Below are 20807 nucleotides of genomic sequence, written 5' to 3' on the forward strand. Positions count from 1 at the left end.
TGCTGTGTTCACATTTTGAGAGTGTTATCAATTATATTGACATTGTGTACTCACACAACATCGTGCAGCTCCAGTCTGGTGTCTGGGGAAGGGTTGATGAGGATGTAAGATAGTCTGTTCCCTTGGTCTGTCATCCCATCTGACACAGGAAGAAAGAGGTGAGGCAGGAAATAAAATAGGCACAGGATATACAGCAGGCTGTGCTACATCCGTACACACAGAATAGAGGTTACGTTACAGTGAGTCACAAGACAGGAAGATACATTTAGATAAAAATGGACACAAGTGGAATACACAGTAAACAACAGGTTTGCACTTGAAATCAGGAGCAGGTACTTACTGAATCCAGTGGGAGAAAGGCCCAAATGTTTCATCCTCGTTCGCACCAGGGCGTTGAGTTCCTGCCTCTCCGAGCGCCTGAACAGGGTCAGTCTCTGCTGGCTGATCCTCTCTGCAGCACTGCCCGCAGCCCCCTTGGCCCCGCTGGAGCTCCGACCTCCCTTCCTGCTCAGCCGCCGTGCCCACTGCATGCTCTTCCTCCTGAGCAGTGGGTGGTCCGAGGAGTGGGAGGAGGTTGAGATGGGCTCAGAGGAGGTGGAGTTGCGGTGAGCGCCAGTCCGGGACAACAGGGGCTCTCTGGGTTCTCTGGTGTCCTCGTAGTCTTCCACTGTGATGGATACCTGGGACTGACACACAAACGTAACCACACATTCACATATACAAAGCTTTGATTTCCTTATGATTTCCTTAGTCAAGCTGTTATCACATAGATTTTATTAAATCAGTTCTTTACCAGCGCTGTCCAGGAATTAATACTTTCTTATCATGGTAGACATGAATAATGAATGAGATATACTATATATGCATATAATGAATAGTCCAACATTCTGAAATATCTTTTCAGTTCCCAAAATAACCACCATGCCAAGTTTTTCTTTAAAAACTTAGTGTCAGTTCCACAGTGGGAAAATTGTCAATTGTTCCTGCACCATGTTAAATATGTAGATTTCTTTCAGACTATGCAGCTCTCCTATCTCATTTGATGAGTATTAATGTCAAAACTAAGAACTGATCTTGATATCTGACTGTGTTCATACCTCTGCATCCATTTGCTGGCAAAACATGGCTTGTGGGGAAACACCAAGGTCATAACTTCAATTAGAATTTGAGAAGATGTCTCTATTTAAATAAAACCTTGTGAAGACGTACTTCACATTTTGGATATTGCAGTAGTTTCATTGTAGCTGGTCAGATAAATATTACCAGTATTAAGAGAGTAATAAAAAATATCTAAAAAGAGCTTAGAGACTAAAAAAATCCCCCTCTCTGCATTACATCTCATAAACAATGAAATTTGATGAGCATATTGATGCTGGGGAATTAATTGACCTCCATGGCCTTTCCTATCTTTATATTTTGATTCCCAATACAGGTCAACAGGTCAAAATCATTAGTATGTTGTTTCTTCCAACTCTTTTGTATTGTGTGATGTAATGAACATTGTGGCCTCTAGGGGTTGCTAGCATGTCTTTAGAGTGGGAGCCTTGTTGAGTCAAATGACATTAACTAGTGACATTTTGTTCACAAAACAACAACACAACAGTAGTGGCTGACCTCAGAGACCGGAAGCTTTTGGGCTTCAGTTCGGTAGATGCCTATGGGAATGTCTCCTGTGGAGGAGCATAGTTTCTGGTAGAGCCTGCCGTAGGTTCGGATCCACAAGTCATCCTCTGTGATTCTCATCTAGAAAACAAACATCACAACAATCAGCCTTTGAGGCACTTCACAGAGCTGACGGGTTGAATTCAAGCTGTTTGTGTTCGGCGACTCACAGCACAGAGGAAACCTGAGCCCGGCATGGAGTCTAAACCCAGCAGCAGCCTGGTGATGGAGATCATGTAGTCCTTCACAAATGACTGGCAGGAGATCAAAACAAACAATTCAACAGAAAGATCATATTTGGCATTTTGCCACATTGAAGAACAGGATTTTTGTTGTTCAGTGTCTGTTTCAGCTACCTGGTAGAGGAGTGTGTCCAGCATGCTGACACTAAACACCTTCCCTGCTGCAAAGGGCAGGCGGAACATAAACACCAAGTTGGACCCCTTCTCCCTTTCCTTCTGCAGATAACACGCATACGCACACACACAAACACAGAATTCTTCTGATTACACTGGTCCTCGAAGAGGTGAGATGATGTAATAGAGCAGTAGAGATAATACAGTAGTGATGTATGTTTTTCAAATCCAGACAGTTTGTAAGCATCATCATCTGACTTGGACCCATGAAAAATTTAAAATAAAAAAATAAAAAAAATATCAAAAGCTTACTTTTTTACAAAGTCCAGGGATCAAGCCTTTCACACCATGCACTTGGCTGAAGGCAATGTAACACTCAAGCCTAAAAAAGTCGATGCTCAAACTGATGCATATTCTGGTCAATTTACAGTTCCCACTGCATTTGACTTGCATGTTTTTGTAATGTGGGACTAGACAAGAAAACCCCGAGGAAACACACATGAAAACCCAAGGAAAAGGTTGGATATCAACCAAAGGTCCTTCCTGCTGTGAGGTAACATTGTCCCGATTGAAAATCATTTTATGATGTGTCAAGCAGTGACTAATTTACTGATTCATTGGTGAATGTCATTTATGCCCAAGGGGGAAATCACCGGCTGCTATACAGAGAACAACATTAACAGCAACGGATATTTAAAAAGTCAAGTAGCAATGAGGTGAACAAAAACACAAAAGAACAAAAACCACAAAGCTATTATCAGATACAAATGTTCACTGAAAAACTTTACAGTCGCTGTGACAAACGACCTCTGCAGCTTATCATTACAACAAAGGCAACATTAGCAGTTTTTCAATGAGTGTATTTCTGAAACCACTGAGAATACTAAAACTGCACACCAGTCTTTAAAAGACATAATGAAAAAGACTGGTGTGCAGCATGAAAGAGAAACAAAGAGTGAGTTTGAAGGTATGAAGCCTTTACCTTTTCCAGTTTGGACAGAGCCAGAGAGTAGTGATCTTTGACTTTGAATTGCATGAAGCGCATGTTGGCTGGGTGTGTGAGCTCAGTGATGATACTAAGAGCAGGGAACAGTCTGGGGACAAGGAACACACAGAGAGACAGTAAGAGAATAAGAGAGGTAGAACAAAAAACACTCACTCTAAGCTAGAGTGTGAAATTACAGAGCAAGTTTGAACAAAGCAGACCTGAAGAGGGTCTGGACGTTGACGATGGTCTTTGCATCAGCCATGTAGTCCTCCTCTGCAATCATGGAGCTCTCCTTGTCAACCACAACCATGGTGTCGGCGAAAGTCACTCCACATCGCAGCAAACTGTCCAGACTATGGAGATAAAGATGGGTGAGAAGGATAAAATCAGGGATGAAAGGCAGAAAGAATAAATCAAAGAGCAAACTAAGTCATATGAGAGGTGAATAAAGGTTAAGGAAATAGGAAAAGAGGAAAAACAGGAAGATAAATAATGAAGTCTGCCTTACTTGTCGATGGAGCCCACTGTGTAGAACACCATAGGGAACCAACAGATTGCCTCCAGGAAGTCTGCTTCAGGTCTGAACCAATACAAATACAAATAGACTTGAGATTCCCACTAGCAGAAATTCATACATGCTATGATAAAGAGCTAATGTCCCTACAGAGACAGACCCCCCTCACTCAGCCTGAGAAATACAACACAGCCTAACTGCCTGCAGAGAAAGCTGAAAATAACAGCACTACACTGGAGTGACTCAGCATTTTATTGCCTTTTTATTGGATTCTACTCTCTTTTGGCTGACTGCACTTGTGTACCAGCCACAAAACACGACACAGGATTGCAGAGTGCATTGTCCTGAAAGCATTCAGCATTTCACAAATCATGTTTACTGTGACCTTAAATAGCTCAGTTTTTCTCCTCCACTGGCTATTTAAAGAGGAACCCATTTTACCATCTTGCACACCTAGATTTGTAGTGCAGCTGTCATGCTCGCGGCAACAATTTTGGGGAACACTAACATGTGACCTTTTCAATTTGAAGTCGTGTTTACAAGCATAGCCACAGCATCATGTCCAATAAAGAAGATGTTCTCCTTACATGCTCTCCAACAGCAGCACGATGGGGTTGAGCTCCTTCCTGGGTCGGTAGTAGGCCCGTAGAGGCACAATGAAGTTGTATAAACCATTCCCTGCACTTTCCGCTGACACAATGATCAATTTGTTTTTGAAGCCGTAGGAGCGGGCATCCTCAAAAGGGATATGGTGACAAGCCTAACAGAGGAGCAGAGAGGCCATGGAGGATGAAGGCAATGTGAATTTGGAAATAAAAAAGACAGCAAAGTAATTTAAACCCATACCTTGTCCATGCGCAGGCAGCAGAAGGGCATCTTTTCTTGTAGAAGGTGGCACAACGCAGGAGAGCTGCCGATGTACGGAGAGTTCAGCGGGTATCCCTTCACCCACCTGCAGCACAAGCTCACAGTTATCCATGAACAAGTTTATATGTCAACATTCACATGAACATAAATTCAACAGCACTTACTCGCAATGTCGACCCCACCAGTGGGCGCTCTCATCTTTATCACTGTCCTCCTTGCCCTCCTCTCCTCCCTCATCTTCTGATTGGTCTCCCAGCAGGTCGAAGGTAGGGTTGACGCCATCTACCAGCTCCAGGACGGGGGCGATGCTGTGCCGCCTCTCCTCGGCAGATTCTCCCATGGCAGGTAGGGCCAAAGTATTAGCGCCTCCCATCTCTGTCCTGGAGCTGCTCCTGCTCCCTCTTCCGCTGCCAAGCCCTGTGCTCCCCGGGTCCTGGCCTTCTGGGCTGCTGTCACTGGAGTCCTGCAGATCGATGGCCACTGTGCCTGAAACAAACACACACAGCCTCAGTGATGATCAAGCCAGAGGTCAAACTAAAGGTTCAAACACAACATGTGAGGTGTTTACTTTACACAGATCTGTGAGAATACATTCTATAGTGAGATCAGTGCAAAACAGTGAGCTGAACAGTTTCATTGTTGTCCACTAGGTGGTGCTTTAGTAAAACCACAGTATTTGACATTTCAGCTCATTTGGCAGTTGCTCTTATCAAGAGTGACTTACAATCAGATACATGTTAATTCCTTTGCAAAGCATGAATATTTTTAACCACCTAGATAGGTCTCACATATGAAAGCTGCATAATTCTGACACTGATTGTGCTGCTGTCTCATGGAGTTTAATGACAGTTTTGCATGTTTGACCAATACTGAAACTGGAAACAGAAGGTCAGCGTATAAATGTTACACAGTCTTTGTGTCGTGTCCATTTGACTGACCCATGCTGGCAATGATACTGTGGACTGGCAGGCGGGTGAGTCCATGGTAGATGGTTTGGTGGACTCCCCTGGCATTTCCCCCCATGCCGCCCCATGATGGCTCCCTCTGGCCCCTCACAAATGCTGAGTTCTCCTCTTTGGAGATATTGATGTAAAAGCATGTGTCAGAGGCTCCCATGATGTGGCAGGGACCAGGGTTCAGCAGGATGTTGGTGGTGTCCAGTCTGCGTACTCCGATCAAACACACTCCATACCTATATCCGCAGAGACAAGGTCAGCTCTAAACCATAAAGACTGATGATATGTTCTCATTTCTTGGCTTTTTCTAAGGTATCACTTACTTTTTGTGAGCATGAAAGGAGGCAAAGGTGAAACTCTTGCCCTGGTATTCCCCGAAGAATTTACTTTCCTCCAGGCGGATGTGATGCACCTCATTGGCTGAGCAGCGCCGGTAGGTTCGGTGCCATTGGTCTGCTGAACAGGCACCGCCTTCCCTGAGACAAAAAGAGGATAGATTGGCCATGTGGGGAAAGATTGACCTTTTAAACATGTAACACAAAGCTTCCAGCTCAGCATCAGGGCCACATCAGACAATTTTCCACTCAAGGTTGGATAGATAACATCTTACATCTCTGTCAGAGGTACTGGTCAATACTTTAATCAGCACACTGATATAGTCAAGGACAGCCAGCCTGTCTGAACAATAGGCCTCAGATGTACACACAGTTAAGTGGACAACAGTCTTCTCAGGGGGATATGGCTTTAGTCATGGAGGCTAAAGAAGTGATAACAGGAAGCAAGGGTGTAGGGGCAGTGTGAATGTGGGTGGCCTGCGACAAAGTATAAACAAGTGTTCTGGCAAATTTGCAGTTTACAGGAACTAAGTGCAAGGCAGGGGAGGAGGTGGACAAAATCTAGTTATGTATCATTGTCTCAGCCAATAAACAAAATGGCATCAAGTCCAGATATAGATGTATACTTATGAAACATCCTGCTTTCTAATGTTGAACTCAATAGCCTCAAGCTAGTTGAATTATTTTATTTACATACATTAAATTTTCACCATCAAAGAATTCGTCATTTTTGTTTTTCTCACTTATCCATGATCAAGAAAATAGGTTTATTGTACTCCCTTATATACAAAGATTAGTGAAGCAAACTTTAAGTAAAAGAAAATTATTATTATTATTATTGACTTAAATTGGATTGCTGTCTTTATTTTATCTGTTTTGTGCAATCAGCAACCTGTGGAAGCTGAATATTGAGCACAAATGTTATCAGAATTCTCCGATGTGAATATAGATAAGACGTATCCTGCCTGTTAAGGGCCTGAAAGGCTCCTACACGTTGCTTGAAGGCCTCTTGGGGCGCAGTTCTGAAAAAAAAACAAAGATGAGTGACAGTGAGGAGACAGGATGTAGCTTGCTTCTAGCCTTCGCCGTCTGTATGTTAGCCTCCGAGAAAGTATTTACCATACCTACTGTATATTTGACTGCCAAGAATGTCAGTCTGCACTGTGAACAATTCAACAGAAAGAGGGATATAGAGAAAGAAAGTGAGAGAACTCACTGTCCTCTGGAGGAGTGGATCAATAGAGTGATGAGTGTTGAGGTACCAGGGCACACACAGTTTAAAGCCAGCATGGCGTACTTAAACTCTTCTTCACACACCACATGATCTGCAGACAAAGGAAACAAGAAAGACAAGGTGACAAGGTCACACATGCCTTGGCAAAACACAAAGACTGTATTCCATGAAACTTTCAACTCAGAACCAAACACTGCAGTGAATACAAAGTGCTTTTGGAAAAGAATCTCCTGGCCTTGGTCTGTGTGGGTGAATGTGTGGGTGAGTGACAGAGAAAGTTGATGGTTTCATCTCATGATATGTCACTTTATCAATCCAGATGTAACCAACATCAATAAGATGAGTTAAATCCCATAAAGGGTCAATTGAACCAGACCAAAACCAAGACTAAGAGCCTTACAGCCATGCTAGCTGCAGCTATTCTTGAGATAAATGCTCAGATCATGTATGCTAACATGCTCACAATGATAATGCGAGCATGTTCATGTTTAGCAGGTATAACGTTTACCATGTGTCACCCTGTTGGTTTAGTTTCTTAGCATGCAAACATTTGCTAATTTACACTAAACACAGCTAAGGCTGATGGGAATGTCATTAGTTTTGCAGGCATTTGGTCAAAAACCAAAGTATTGGCCAAAATTATACTTTGACCAGATAATGGTACTACATGAAAATTCAGGAGATCAACGTTATTACAATTCATCCTCTGGAGACCACGAATATGTGCACCAAGTTTCACAGCAATTACCACATAGTTTTTGAGATAGTTCAATAAAGAAAAAAGTCAACCTCTTGGGGACGCTAGAGGAAAAGTCAGAAGATCACCAAAGTGATTAGAATACTGGGAATAGAGGGAATATCTGGGAGCCATGAATGTTTGACCCAAATTTTGTGCCATCCATCTAGTAGATATTGAGATATTTCATACCATTAGTGAAAACTTTGACTTGCTGGTGGTGTCAGAGGAAAATTCATTGGCATATATCCTCTAGGGAACTGAAATGTCTGCTTTAAATTTCATGGAAATCCATCAAATGGTTGTCAAGATAATTCACTCTGAACAAATGTCAACCTCATGGTGGCACTAGAGAAAAAGTCAGGGGTTCACTAAAGTCAGTAGGATTCATCCTCTTGTGACTATGAATCATGAATGTCTGTACAAGATTTTATGGAAATCCATCCATTAGTTATGGAGATATTTCAGTCCTGACCAAATTGGTGACAGACAGTCTGATATTGCCACCAAGCAAAAATCACAAATGATCCCTCTTATCCCCACTGATATTTAGCCATGCAGAGAGCAGTTTTATCTGTTGAGGTTTGGAGATGTAAATATCTGAGGTGTATGCTACTACCCCAGTGCAAGAGAATTTTATTTGTAGTTCTCAGTGAGGTTACTTTATGTTTGATCAAACATTCACTCTCTAAAAGGTCAAGAAATTGTGAAGAATTCCCATCACGTAGTCCCAGTGTTCAAGGTGATATTTTCAAATTACTCTTTTTGTTTGACCAACAAATGTAAATGTGGCACATTTGAGAGGCACATGTTTGGCATTTTCACTCAGTATACAGCAGTAATTATCAAAATTGTTGTAATTTGATTTTCTGATGATCAACTATGTAAACAATACACCAGTTACTCAGGATAATGTGGAACTACTTTCTAATGAAGAAATATTCCCAATGAAAACAGTTTAACGGTGTACTCTGTAGCTCTAATAAAAACACATAATATATTATGCATATCACTTATTAAACTGTGTTAATATGGCTCTATGCTTACCACTGAAAAACACAAGCACACATGCAATCAAATCTGTTACTATTTCATGTTGGAAAACGTCTAAATGTCACTTGATGATAGTCTAACACAAGTGAGTCAGACAGACAGCTGTGTCAAAAATCTTCCATCATCCTCTTGCCTCCACTTAGACATATCATCTGTTAACTCCGATGGGATCAATTTTATGTCACGGCTGTGGCCCACTGCCAGTTTTTTGTTCTTATGGGAAGACCTAGCCTTTGACTTTCCTTTTGACTTTCACTGACATCATCCAACACTTAACACAGCCCTGCATGTGAGCCAACCAAACTGAACAAACACAGTAGGCAGTCCTCCCGTTTACCTGTTGCCACAAAGCCTTCCCTTTGAACAGAAAAACCAATAGAGCGATTAATGTTTGTAGTAAGCCAATGAGTGAATCAGACCCAGGGAGCATTAATTTCCCCTACTGTGTAATTCTTGATTGCATTATCTTCAGTGATGAGTACACAGGTGTATTAGTGCTTCCTTGTTTACCAACAATGTTGAGCTAGACCCTAAAAGCACAATGCATGCTCTGTATTTAGAAATAATTGGTGACAAACAATGCCTGACACGAAGTATCAGTCTCAATCAACTGCCTGTCTGAGTAATAGGAGACCAGCTGAGATGTAAATGCAGCTTTTAATAAATAAGTCAGGCGTGTGTGTGCCTGAAGCTGAGGAGGTGAGAGACGAGACAATTAAAACTGCTGATTGTGGATCTTCTTTTGAAGAACCAATGTTCTTTTGGCTAAGAACAGTACATCATAATGCGGCTCACACACAAACACACACGCTAGCCTCTTCCTATTCAGTCTGTGAGTTTCTTTCAAAGCGGATGCCTTCATAAAGGAATGGGCAACTGAAGCCTGCAGAGGAAAAAGACAAAAACATTGAGGTGGTATCTATGGAGCAACAGCATTCATTATTGTTACACACACATTCCTCTTTCTCTGTCTGTCTCGCTCTCCAACACACTAACACAGACACAGTAGTCACGCATCAAGTCTTTTTTCCTTTTTTGACTCTTTTTTCCCCCCAATATCCAATATCGAATGTCCTACTAGCACCTCTCTCCACCACTGTGATCCCTTCACTTCCCATCTTCTTCTCTGCTTACAACACACCGCTGCCCTCCATCCTATCGTCTATCCTTCAGGTGCCTGGACTCAGACCAAGGAGAGAAACCAATTACTGACCTCGACACACTGTGTGCACACACACACACACACACACTCTCTCTCTCACTCTCTTTCTGTCTCCTTGCTTAGAGGATCTGGGTTTTTGTCCCCATCACTCCAGGCTGTCTATTGTTTTCCGTCACAGAGTGGTTTTAAAGGTGCAATCCTGTGTGTGTGCAGATGGGGTTATTTGCACCCAAGGCAACAGTGCAATTACATCCTGCCCACAGGTCCACCAGTTGAGCTAATTAAATCAGTAAGCTGTTATTTTATATATGAGTGAGCTGCTCAGGAGGGTGACTGGCTATTGTCGATCAAAACATAAACTTGGGAGATAATCAATTGACACTCTGTACCCATTTCAGTTTGGTTACTAAGACACTTCAGGGTTTCCTGCCCTGCTGCAGCATCATAATGACAGATGTCTTCTGATGAACACTGAGCTGTTATTAAGCTATTCCTGTGGATCAAATTAAAGCTTGTATCTCTTGCTCATTAATGCCTCCCACACTAGCACTTAGTGAGTAGATTCCAAGTGGTGTCAAAACATGGCATCTGCACTTACAGTAATGCTCATGTGACTGCGTGCTAATTTGCTCCCCGAGTCTACTGATGAATCCTGATGACTTCAGGATTAGAGGGACATTGAACTCAGCTGATTATGTCATTACATTATTGGCAGCAGTGCTGTTGTTCGAACAAGGGCATGGCTACAGGATACTTCAAAAAACAATATCCAATGCCAAATTAATATTTCAAAATGAATGAGAAGAATATCTAAACACACGATGTCAATGTAAGATGACATAAAGCAATTTACATAATTGTTACAGTTGTCTATATCCCAGCACAAGAGCAGGAATTTCACCCCCCCACAAAGCTAACTGATAATCATATACTTCAGAAAGGGTGTGACTGTGGATGAGTACAATTTATCTTTGTATCCCTGTCCCATTAATAACAAAGGCGTCAGTCTGGCTGTGGGAGTGAGTTGTTTAAACAGCACCGCAGGGCCAAAGGAGGATTGCCTGTGGGGAAAGCTCGTCTGCCAGGTTAACGCAACAGCTGAACTCTTCAAAAGAAGGGGATTTTCTTCGCCAGCGTAGAAAAGTAAAACGTTAATCATTGATAGAGACAGCTGGGATGAGGGCGGAAAGCTAGAAATGAGTTTGACGTTCTCCAGGGCTGTAGGCAGAGAGATGTGTGAGAGAGAGGACAGGATGAGAGAGAGAGAGAGAGAGAGAGAGAGAGAGAGAGAGTTTGCTTCCTCGTCTTTTGCTCTCCCTCACTCGCAGATGATTGACTGCCATCTCCTGTTGAGCAGGAGAAGAGACACTCTTTAAAAGGCAATGTAAAAACTCACAGAAACCCTCAGCAGACTTACAGCCAAGCTGAGACAATCTGTCCAGCACTGTTTTAAGAGCTGGAGGGATGGAGAGCTCTGCTGCTGCACAGGCATGCTGATAGAAAAATCTAACAAATTAGGCTGACAAGCTGAGGTAGAAAATGAACACGACAGCTGATGACATACATTGGAAATATAGCGCAGGCAGGACAGTTCAGTTCCAATGTCATCCCATGTCAGTTACCATATCAACACAATGGAAACCTTGCAACAGCACAATAAAATGCTCACCAAAGTACCCATCTCTTACAACGCTGTATATATTATGACTGATGACTGCACAACTCCAGTCACAAACTGTTGTAAAATCACCTCCAAATTGGGCCAGGAAGATATATTTTTCAGTAGCTGTCATCCTATTATTTCCTGCACCCTGATGTGATCAAATAACAGTTGTTGCATCCAAACAAGACACACATTCAGCTTTATCTGACATCTCAAGTGACGGGCAGTCAGTTTGATTTCACACACCCTGCCCACCTGCAAATTTGACGTGGAACTTGTTCTCTGGCTTGAGAATCTGGACATACAGGGGGCAATTTGGAGCAAAGTCTTTTACCGCCCAGGCTCGGAGGATGGTCTGATGATCCTGAGAAAATTGGACACGGAGATAGGGAGTGAAATTGATGGAGTAAAAACAAAGGAGAGAGGGAAAGTACGACAAGGAGAGAAAGAGAGGTAGAAACCTATTATTAGCAGCATCAGATTGGAGTTTTTCTCTAATAATCCTCATAAACCACTGACTGCACAGAGCAATTGAATAGTCCCCACAACATCTCAGACTCCCAGTAATGTGAATCTGACAGCAGAAAAGTGTTCAAGGCTGCACAAAAACACAAGGGAGGCCTTGGAGAGTGAAGTGAGTAAAACTGGGCCCCAGATAGTCAAACATAAAAAAGCTGGCTTATTTCTAGTCTAAAAATCTCAGTTTTCTGGGTCAAACTTGGTTAGCTCACTACTCTACCGCACCTGCAATGCAGGTGATTTGGTGGAGTGAAGGCATTTTCCATGAAATCAGTTCCATATTTTATCATATAAAGTTGGTTTGATGTCTCACATAAAACTACATGATACAAATAATTTTATACATTTAATTCAGTTCTCATCATTTTCGACTGACATGAGTTCAATTTAGTTCTGGTTTACTGATATGACAAGTCAAAGAAGTCATGTGCTGTCAGTAAATATCAACTCACTATCATGGCACTGCTACTCCTCACCTATAAAGTTCAGTGATTTCCTTTGTTTTTCACATGTGCTTGTGTATGGTTTATTTTTTTGTGTCAAGCCTCTGTTTCCTTTATTGTCAGGAAACAGAGGCTTTCCTTTATTGAGGAAAAACATAAAAATGACCAACCATAAAACAACAAGCACAAAAACTGAGCCAGAGAAGGTGCTAAATCCACTTTTCCAAAGCTGCTTTTAAACATTTTTATGAAGCGACGCTCTGAAAAAAAGCAGGTCACTCCACATCCAAAAGGGCTGAGTCAAGAGCAACTGGACTTGTTGACTCGCTCTTGACTCAGCCCTTTTAGATATACCAATTACAATACTTTTTCATGCATTTATTTTTAGAAAAACAAAAATTAAAGACTTATTATCGGGCAAGAAGGCTTAATATGGATGTTTTGTAATATGAGGAGTCATTGGGATACAGGGAAGCAGCGAGGAACGTACGGCGGCAATGCGGTCCACTTCAAACCGGTTACTGAGGATAAAGCAGGCCTCAGCATCGTCCATCCTGCAGGCAGTTAGTAGAACATGTGACCATGGGAGTGAGAGAGAGGGAGAACCAGGGGAAGCGATAAAGAGAAAAGACACAGGAAGGAGGGTGTTGTCATGTTATTGAGGGAGAGGACAAAAGAGAAAAAAAAAGCAGGACAATAGAACAACAAACGAACCAATGTGTCTTTCAAGCCCACGCCATTTATGGATGAGATAGTAGGAGGCAAGGAGACAAACAAACAGGCTTTCGTTCCTTTTCTTTCATTGTGACAAAGCCAGCCTAAGGTGCTATGGTTATATTATTAGAAGCCAGGGCGTAAACAATAAGCAATAAGACTCAAACTGTAATTACAGCTAGTATTTCCAGCCCTTAGGTGCCTTAGGTATTAATTATGAACTCCAGCTTCTACATGTGAGGCCTCTCATTTCAAAGTGTCTGAACTCAAGTCTGTTCTGGGCTCATTAAGTGGTTCTACTGGACATGTAGAGATAGACACACAGATCAATAAAATAGAATAATACATCTATAAAAATCTTTTTTTTTAAAAAAATGTTGTTGTTACTGTTGGTCACAGCCACTCACTTGGCCCTCATCAGGTCTTGGTCTTTGAGGGCAGACCCCTGTAGGTAGATGACTCTCTGGGCCCACAAAGGAACATGAAGGACTCTCCTAACCTGGACATCCATCTCTGCTGGGCACAAGATCACCACATAGTAGTCCTACACACACACACACACACACACACACACACACACAAACACACACATTATGTATTATGGCTGAAGTGGGCTTAACCACAAACAAGAAATCAGCAAGAAGTCTCCTACAGCAACATTTTGAAATCTAGGGTTCTTAAGCTTGGGGTTGGGACCTTATATAGGGTCACTTGATATGCAGACAGGGTTAGTGGAGAATATTGACATTTGTTTGATATTATTTTAATTCTTCTTCTTCTTTTTTTTTTTTTTTTAAAGAAATGAGGTCTTTCTTTGCATTTGAAACTTGAATACAAAAGATTTTTCACTTTCACATGACAGCTTGACTAAAAATACTACTTAACTGAGCATAAAAGTTCATTCATGATAAAAGGAAGTTTGTAACCCCTGAACAGCATCACCTAAATAAGTTGAAATTTGAATCAGTACCATATATAAACTCTTTAAATTCTCTCCCAATTACATCAACAAACCCATTCACTGTCCATACATATAAGATTTGGTAACAAGCTTGGAAGAAAACAAGTTGTGTTTGGTTAATATATGACAAATCCCTCTTTCATACAAGTCCCTCTTTACCTAAAGCCCTTAGAGATGAGATCAAAAAAATATGGTTTACAAAAGGTATCAAAAATCCTTCAGACTTTTGAAGAGCTCTCCTCTCTATAATCATTAGAAGAGTTGCCTCTAGACAAACCTGTACGTTACACACAGGGAGTAAGAGGGTTTTTATCTTATTCCTACACTAGAATTTCTCAAATCATAGGGTGGGAAATGGTGGGAGTGAAACGCAAATAGGAAGAAGACCTTGAGTGTAATTTTGAAGGAGTGGAATGGTAAACGCTGTATATTGATAGTCAATATTTCTCTTTTAACACCAGACATAAAATTACATACTATAATCTCATACACCCCTGACAGGCTGCACAGAATAAAACCTCAATATTCCCAGTTCTGCCCAAGATGTGAGCTGGAACAGGAACACTGATACATACTGTATGTTCTGGGCCTGCCCATGTCTAAATTCATATTATACCTCTATAATCAATGTGCTTAATGACATCACAGGAATAACCACCCCCACAGAACCAAGAATAACCCTACTGAGCGACACATCTGTGATTAAAAGTCAATAAAAATAAACTCAAATTTATTAGAATTGCCCTAATCACAGCCAACAAATGTATAGCCATGCAATGGAAAGATGATCATCCACCTACGTCTGCTAGATGGACTAATGAATTAGCATCATGTCTACCAAATGAAAAGATAATGTATAACCAGAAGGGACAGTCTTGGAGAGTTTAAAAAGATTTGGAGTGGTTTACTAACATTTCCTTAACATGGAACTCTTTTTATATTCAATAAGTATTGGATCCAGTTACCATGTGTCAGTCAGACATGTTTTTCTTTTTATTCCACTCCATCAACTAGGCTACACAAAGGCTGTTATCTATTCCCTCTCTGCAACTATACTGCTTTATGTTTTTTTTTTAAATAGTCTGCACTCTTTTTATTTATTCCCTTATCTTTGAATATGTACATATTCTGAAGAAATTAGTGGCTGAACCTGAAGGGGTGGGTGGATGGGATGGGTGTGTGTGGGTAATGGGAGGTGGGCCATGGGGGGAAAGAGGTGGGTGGTGGTGGGAGGGAGGGAGGGAGGGAGGGAGGAGCAGGCTGATCTGACATTTATGTGATTATATCTTTGTACATTGTTGCATTATTCAGCTCAGGGGTTGTTATGTTCTAAAACCAATAAAGATAATGTTGAGAAGAAAAAAGTTTGTAACCCCTAAACCCGTGGATAGAGACAGGGTTTCTTCTTCCTGCTATCATGTGACCAAAGATCCATACCACTGAGCAAACTCCATCCAGTGATGAAGACAGACAAATCAAGAAAGTGCACTTAATTTAGGATTATTATTATTATTATTATAATTATTATAAATACAGGTTCCAGTCCCAGCAAAATGTAGTTTCATCATGATGGCAGGGACCGATTACCTTGTGAGGCAGCTGGATTCGCGAGATCACAACATCATAAGATCACGCGGGAATCCATCTTGTCAGGTTTCAAGTGATGTGCTTGTGTCCAAACCACCGGTGGTTCGGACCAACCAGCAGCATCCTATCAGGATTCTTGTGTGATCTGGTGATCTCGCGAGTCCAGCTGCCTCGTAAGATAAGATGGTGATAGATGACGGATGAACCATCAACGGATGGTTCATGCAATCACCTGCTGAGTATTTTTTGTCCATATGACTTCTTTACAAGATCTGGGCTATACATAATTGAGTAGAGAGAATCTAAATGAACAAAATATTAAAAGGGAAATGGTACATCAAAGGGAACTAGACTCCTAGTGTAGCATTGAAGATGTTTCACCACTTATCTAAAAGGTTTCATCATTGGGTTGCTTAACTTTAAATATTACCTAAACCTAACTCTCCCCGAGGCCCTACACCCTCACCTTAGACACTATCCCCTTGAACTAGTGAGACCCAATCAAAATGATTTCCACACATAGTATTAATGAACAATGAGACATGCACACATGGATGGGCCCTCAAGCAAACATACACATCTGCTCCCACGTGAATGAGACAGCAGTTTGATCCATGCTATTGCTGAATTAATCCTCTGCATTAACCTCAGCTGCTCAGGCTCCTGGGGAGGATTACAGACAACAAGCACACACAAACACAAGACCAGTCTCTTGTCCTACTTAAAACCATTTGGAGAGACCTGCAGTCGGGGGTGAGCGAAGAACTCGTTGAGGAAGTCCATGAGGAGGTCGATCTTAAGACAGCTGACACACAGCACCACGTGTTTCTCCGTCTGCGCCCTGTAGCGGCTGTAGTTCCCCCCGGACTTCTGACGCTCCATCCACAGAAAGGCCAGCTGCTCAAACTGCATTCAGGACGACATCAATCACATTCAACAGATGGAAACTGGATTGAGTTAGCTGAACTACAGGGAGGAGCTAAGTGGTATAAGAAAAGAAAATGAATGCCTTGTACTGTATAGTGTTTCCATTTGATTAGGGAAAGTGTTATCGGGGAATTAAAATAAATGGAAATTTGGTTCAGGACGGTAGCGTAATGGAACATGATAGTAGACATTAATGGAAATAACAGTAGGCCTGAGCAAATTGCACTGATTTTTTAATGTGTTTGAGAGGACCACATGAATTGATGGATGGTGGGAAGTGTCGTCATTTTATAGATGAAGGGATGCAACAAAGAGTCACAGAATTCAAAGGACAATTTATATTTGTTTACTGATTTTTTAGCACAAATTTTGTTGTATTTGCTGCCCTTTGTACACCTGTCACCTCATTAACACTGAAGGCACAAATTTATCTTCATTTTGTCTATTTCTGTTTTCCTTTAGGGGTTTTGGCTGGTTCAGCAAGAACCATCACTTTGTCTCAACTTTGTCTCACCCTGTGTAAGCAGGAAGAACAACTCCACAAAAATCCAAACTATCCTTTTAATACAAAGTGGCATTGAGACTTTTGTCGGTCATAACACACAAATTTCGCTCATTTCTGTTGAATTTGTTTCCGAGATTCTTCTTGATTTAATGGATGTGAAGTCGATACTAAACCGGTGATGAGTTGATGTATTGAACCCCTCTGCCAGATGTAATGGAGTTCCTCAGCTCTAGACAAGCAACAGTCGCGATGAAGGGCTGATAATGTTTCTGAACATGCACCTCAGCCATGTCAACATTATTCAATAAACACAGTTCATTTGTGCGCTGTTTTACTCTGGGTAAGTAATCATTTTGCCACAGATAAATCTGATTGATTTTGTGCTGAGATAATGTCAGCTCTTTAAAGATGGAAAACATCATTGGGCCACATGCATCCATATGACAAAAGTGGTTTATTCAGCCATCATTTGTGTATAGCCAGTTCTTGATTGTGGGAGCATCTATTTCAGTCTCCAAACTAGTGAAACTGATTTATAAATGTAAAAAAATTATATTATAAATTACATAAAAGGTACTGTGTCGTGAACAGGTGCAGGAAAACCAATAGAGGTAGCAATACAAAAAAGACAGTAGCTGAATCCTGATGTGCTCTGTGGCTCCCCTGTGCAGCCTGGAGACCGTGGTCATGGCAGGGCTCAGGTCATGGCAGGACTCAGAGTCAGATAGACAGACACACAGGGTGGGGGGTTAGGGCTAAGGGTGGGCACTTTCTAAATGTCAAGGGGTATTTATGGATGAAAGATGGGGAGAGGGAGTAGGGAGGATGACATTGCATCCATGCTGATGATGCGTGGATCGCCATTTCTTTATGAGTCGGCTCATGCAAGTTCAGCAAAAGTATCTTTATTCTCACATCTGTTGTTTTTGTGACGATATTTCCTACAAACCAGTCATGCCATGACGAAAAATATAACAGTGAGAATGTGTTCAATAGCCAGTTGATCAGCATAGGATGCAGTCTTACACCTACTGTACAGTACGTGTCTAACCTGTATAACCAAAAAAAAAAAAAAAAAAATCCAATTTACAACAAAACAAGAATGTCAGTAAACCAAATCATTTGTGAGTCTTCATGAGGATTATGTGTGTGATTTCCTGCCCAGAGAGGCCCCCCTCTGCAGGTATAGTACACACACAGAGGAAATTCCTCCTATTAGCACTTTCACATCTTTTGGGAGACACACAGGTACCGCAGCTACCTCACGAATACACAAATAGGAACAACCATTGGGATACAGTGCTGCTGATATATTTGTCACAGTGTTTTTATCATTACCTGTACAAATAGTGTTGTGTGTGTGTACATGCTTCCTCTAGTTCTCTGTCATGAGGTCCCTTTGTGGAACAGCTAAATGACAGAAGAGGGATTTGGGGAATTGAGCGAGTAAGGAAGACACTCTCACTGTTCTCTGAGTAAAAATAGTGTTGTAAATCTACGTAGGATGCAATGAGTCATCACATTATTGAGTGAGGGGGGATATATAAGAATTATTATAAGTCTTAACGGAGAGAACTTTACTGTAATGAGCTTACCAAGGAAAACGAATTGTCTTTATGGGTTGCAAACCTCGTTTTAGGTGTAATCTTAAGATTTTATTGATCACTTCTGCACCTATAGTGCTACTGAGAATTTTCTATCTACAGCCTGGCTGAGCCCTGTTGGCTGCTCCCAAAGTTAAACTGAAAATAAAACATAAGACAAGTGAAATGGGGTTTTTACCTTCAAGGGCTTTTGGATTACTTTAAAAAAAATCACTTTCAAAGCTTTCTGTTATGTGGTGATTGTGTTTGTTACACTACATTGCATTCGTTCATATTTACATCCTCTTTGTTATCTACTTGTATTTCAAAATGTGCCACACAATCAAAGGTTATCACCATTGTTTCTCACCTGGATGGGAAGCACGATGAGTGCCACAAAGATCATGATGACCACCAGGAGCTGTGAGGGCCAGATCTGGGGGGTGACATCTCCAAAGCCCACCGTGGAGAAGGTGACCACGCAGAAGTAAAGCGAATCAAACAAGGTGAGGTTGTTGCCCGCTCGTTCGAGGTGTTGGATACCACAGATGCTGGCATGGTGGCAAAGATAGAGAAAGTATGAAAAGGAAGTGAGCATCACTGCGACATGCCAGGTGAAGTATAGATGCCTGTGGGGGCTATTATATGTGGAGAGCTGTCTTTCACACCTGTCAGGGACTGTGCGACTTTGTGTGGAGATGGGGGTGGATGCATGCTCAAGCGCCTTTGTGGAACATTGTATATTTGTGTTTGGAAGTGTGTGAGTGCAAGCTGTGCGAATTATCGTGATCTTTAAGGGATAGATTCAGTCAACAGGCAAAATGTCAACACCGAAATGGTCAGAGAGCTTAATTCATGCTGTGTGTAGGATCTTCTTGATTAGCTGAGGCTTTCACACCAGATATGCAGCGGGTTGACACATCCTCTGTTGCACTGAAGCAATTGCCAGTTGTCATTTCAGAGCATTATCTCACTTTCACAGTTACCAATTACCTTTCCGCTCGCTGTCTTTCTCTATCTTAGCCAAAAGAGCATCATTTTAATTCAGTTTTTTTTTCTGCATGTCTCACAATATTGCTTTGTGTCTCTTGTCCATCTCACCTCTTTCTGCTCCTTTCCTCACCCTATCAACAGCTGTGAAACCCTTCACTTCCTGCCAAACCTCCATCTCATACATCTCTTTTCCCGCTTCCCTTCCCTTGTTGCCCCCCTCTCAGTTTAGTTTCAGCAGAGTGGGTACCCACCATGTAAACATGAGACAGACCAGTGTGCTGATGAGTATCACCACCTGGTTAAACATGGCTGAGTGTGTCCGCTGAATCGCCCTATGGAGATCATTCTGCAGAGAGACAGAGTGAGAGGTACAAGTTATATGAAAACAACGCTGTTGCTGCATTGTTAAAGTATAAAATTTGGATAAAATGTGGTTGATGGATAGATAAAAAGACAATAAAAACAATATATGAAATATAAAAATGCACTGAAAAAGGAGATGTAAAGTGTTATGGAGTGAATATATGGAGCAGAGAGGGAGACAGGTGCAGGTAGGGGTGTTGTGAGAGAAGCTTAATTAGGTAAGACCACTGGAAGCAGGGAAAGTGAAAAGGTTTCATCCAAACCTAAGCTGCAAGTTTAAATGTTCTATTACTGATTTACCTTTGTGGCAAAGCGTTTAAGATAAAACTGGTGAGCTGAAACGGCAGAGACAAAGAGGGGCAATTGCATGCCAACAGAATAACATAAAAAAGATGTTCAGATGAAAGTGATGCAAAAATTGGACAGGGAGGTGCTTCACTCACTATCATGTTCTCCAAAGCGTGCTTGGCCAGCCAGCAGTTGAGAAACACAGGGATGAAGAGATTTCTGAACGAGGGCAGAATCACCTGTCAAAAAGAGAAAGCTTCAGTATGCTTGGCTCTCTCTCTCCCAGAATATATCTTTTTTCAATACAGTCACAGAATCTTGTGCAAGGGAAGAGACTGTGTGAGCATGTGCCTCTCTGTATTAGTAGCGGGTATCAAACATGTGATGTGCGCTCCAGA

The 20807-nt window shown here is 41.7% G+C and overlaps 1 protein-coding gene across 5 annotated transcripts in view; it reads right to left on the reverse strand.

The window, feature by feature from the left end:
* LOC121885014 (potassium channel subfamily T member 2) overlaps positions 1-20807 on the reverse strand; it is a 40504-nt gene that overhangs the window by 1698 nt on the left and 17999 nt on the right. For 4 of the 5 annotated variants that reach the window (XM_042394181.1, XM_042394179.1, XM_042394182.1 and 1 more), the window contains 22 exons: positions 20565-20648; positions 20010-20104; positions 19136-19316; positions 16492-16656; positions 13610-13746; positions 12979-13042; positions 11782-11890; positions 6895-7003; positions 6644-6700; positions 5667-5819; positions 5326-5579; positions 4552-4873; positions 4367-4472; positions 4108-4280; positions 3515-3586; positions 3225-3359; positions 3001-3112; positions 2019-2120; positions 1833-1916; positions 1615-1743; positions 341-686; positions 55-139 (listed from right to left, as the gene is read on the reverse strand). In XM_042394181.1, coding sequence (XP_042250115.1) covers positions 55-139; positions 341-686; positions 1615-1743; positions 1833-1916; positions 2019-2120; positions 3001-3112; positions 3225-3359; positions 3515-3586; positions 4108-4280; positions 4367-4472; positions 4552-4873; positions 5326-5579; positions 5667-5819; positions 6644-6700; positions 6895-7003; positions 11782-11890; positions 12979-13042; positions 13610-13746; positions 16492-16656; positions 19136-19316; positions 20010-20104; positions 20565-20648 — 3074 coding nt within the window. The remainder of the gene's footprint in view (positions 1-54; positions 140-340; positions 687-1614; positions 1744-1832; positions 1917-2018; positions 2121-3000; positions 3113-3224; positions 3360-3514; positions 3587-4107; positions 4281-4366; positions 4473-4551; positions 4874-5325; positions 5580-5666; positions 5820-6643; positions 6701-6894; positions 7004-11781; positions 11891-12978; positions 13043-13609; positions 13747-16491; positions 16657-19135; positions 19317-20009; positions 20105-20564; positions 20649-20807) is intronic. The other variant, XM_042394180.1, reaches the window with a different exon arrangement.

This window comes from Thunnus maccoyii, chromosome 18, assembly GCF_910596095.1.
Source record: "Thunnus maccoyii chromosome 18, fThuMac1.1, whole genome shotgun sequence".
NCBI lineage: Eukaryota > Metazoa > Chordata > Actinopteri > Scombriformes > Scombridae > Thunnus > Thunnus maccoyii.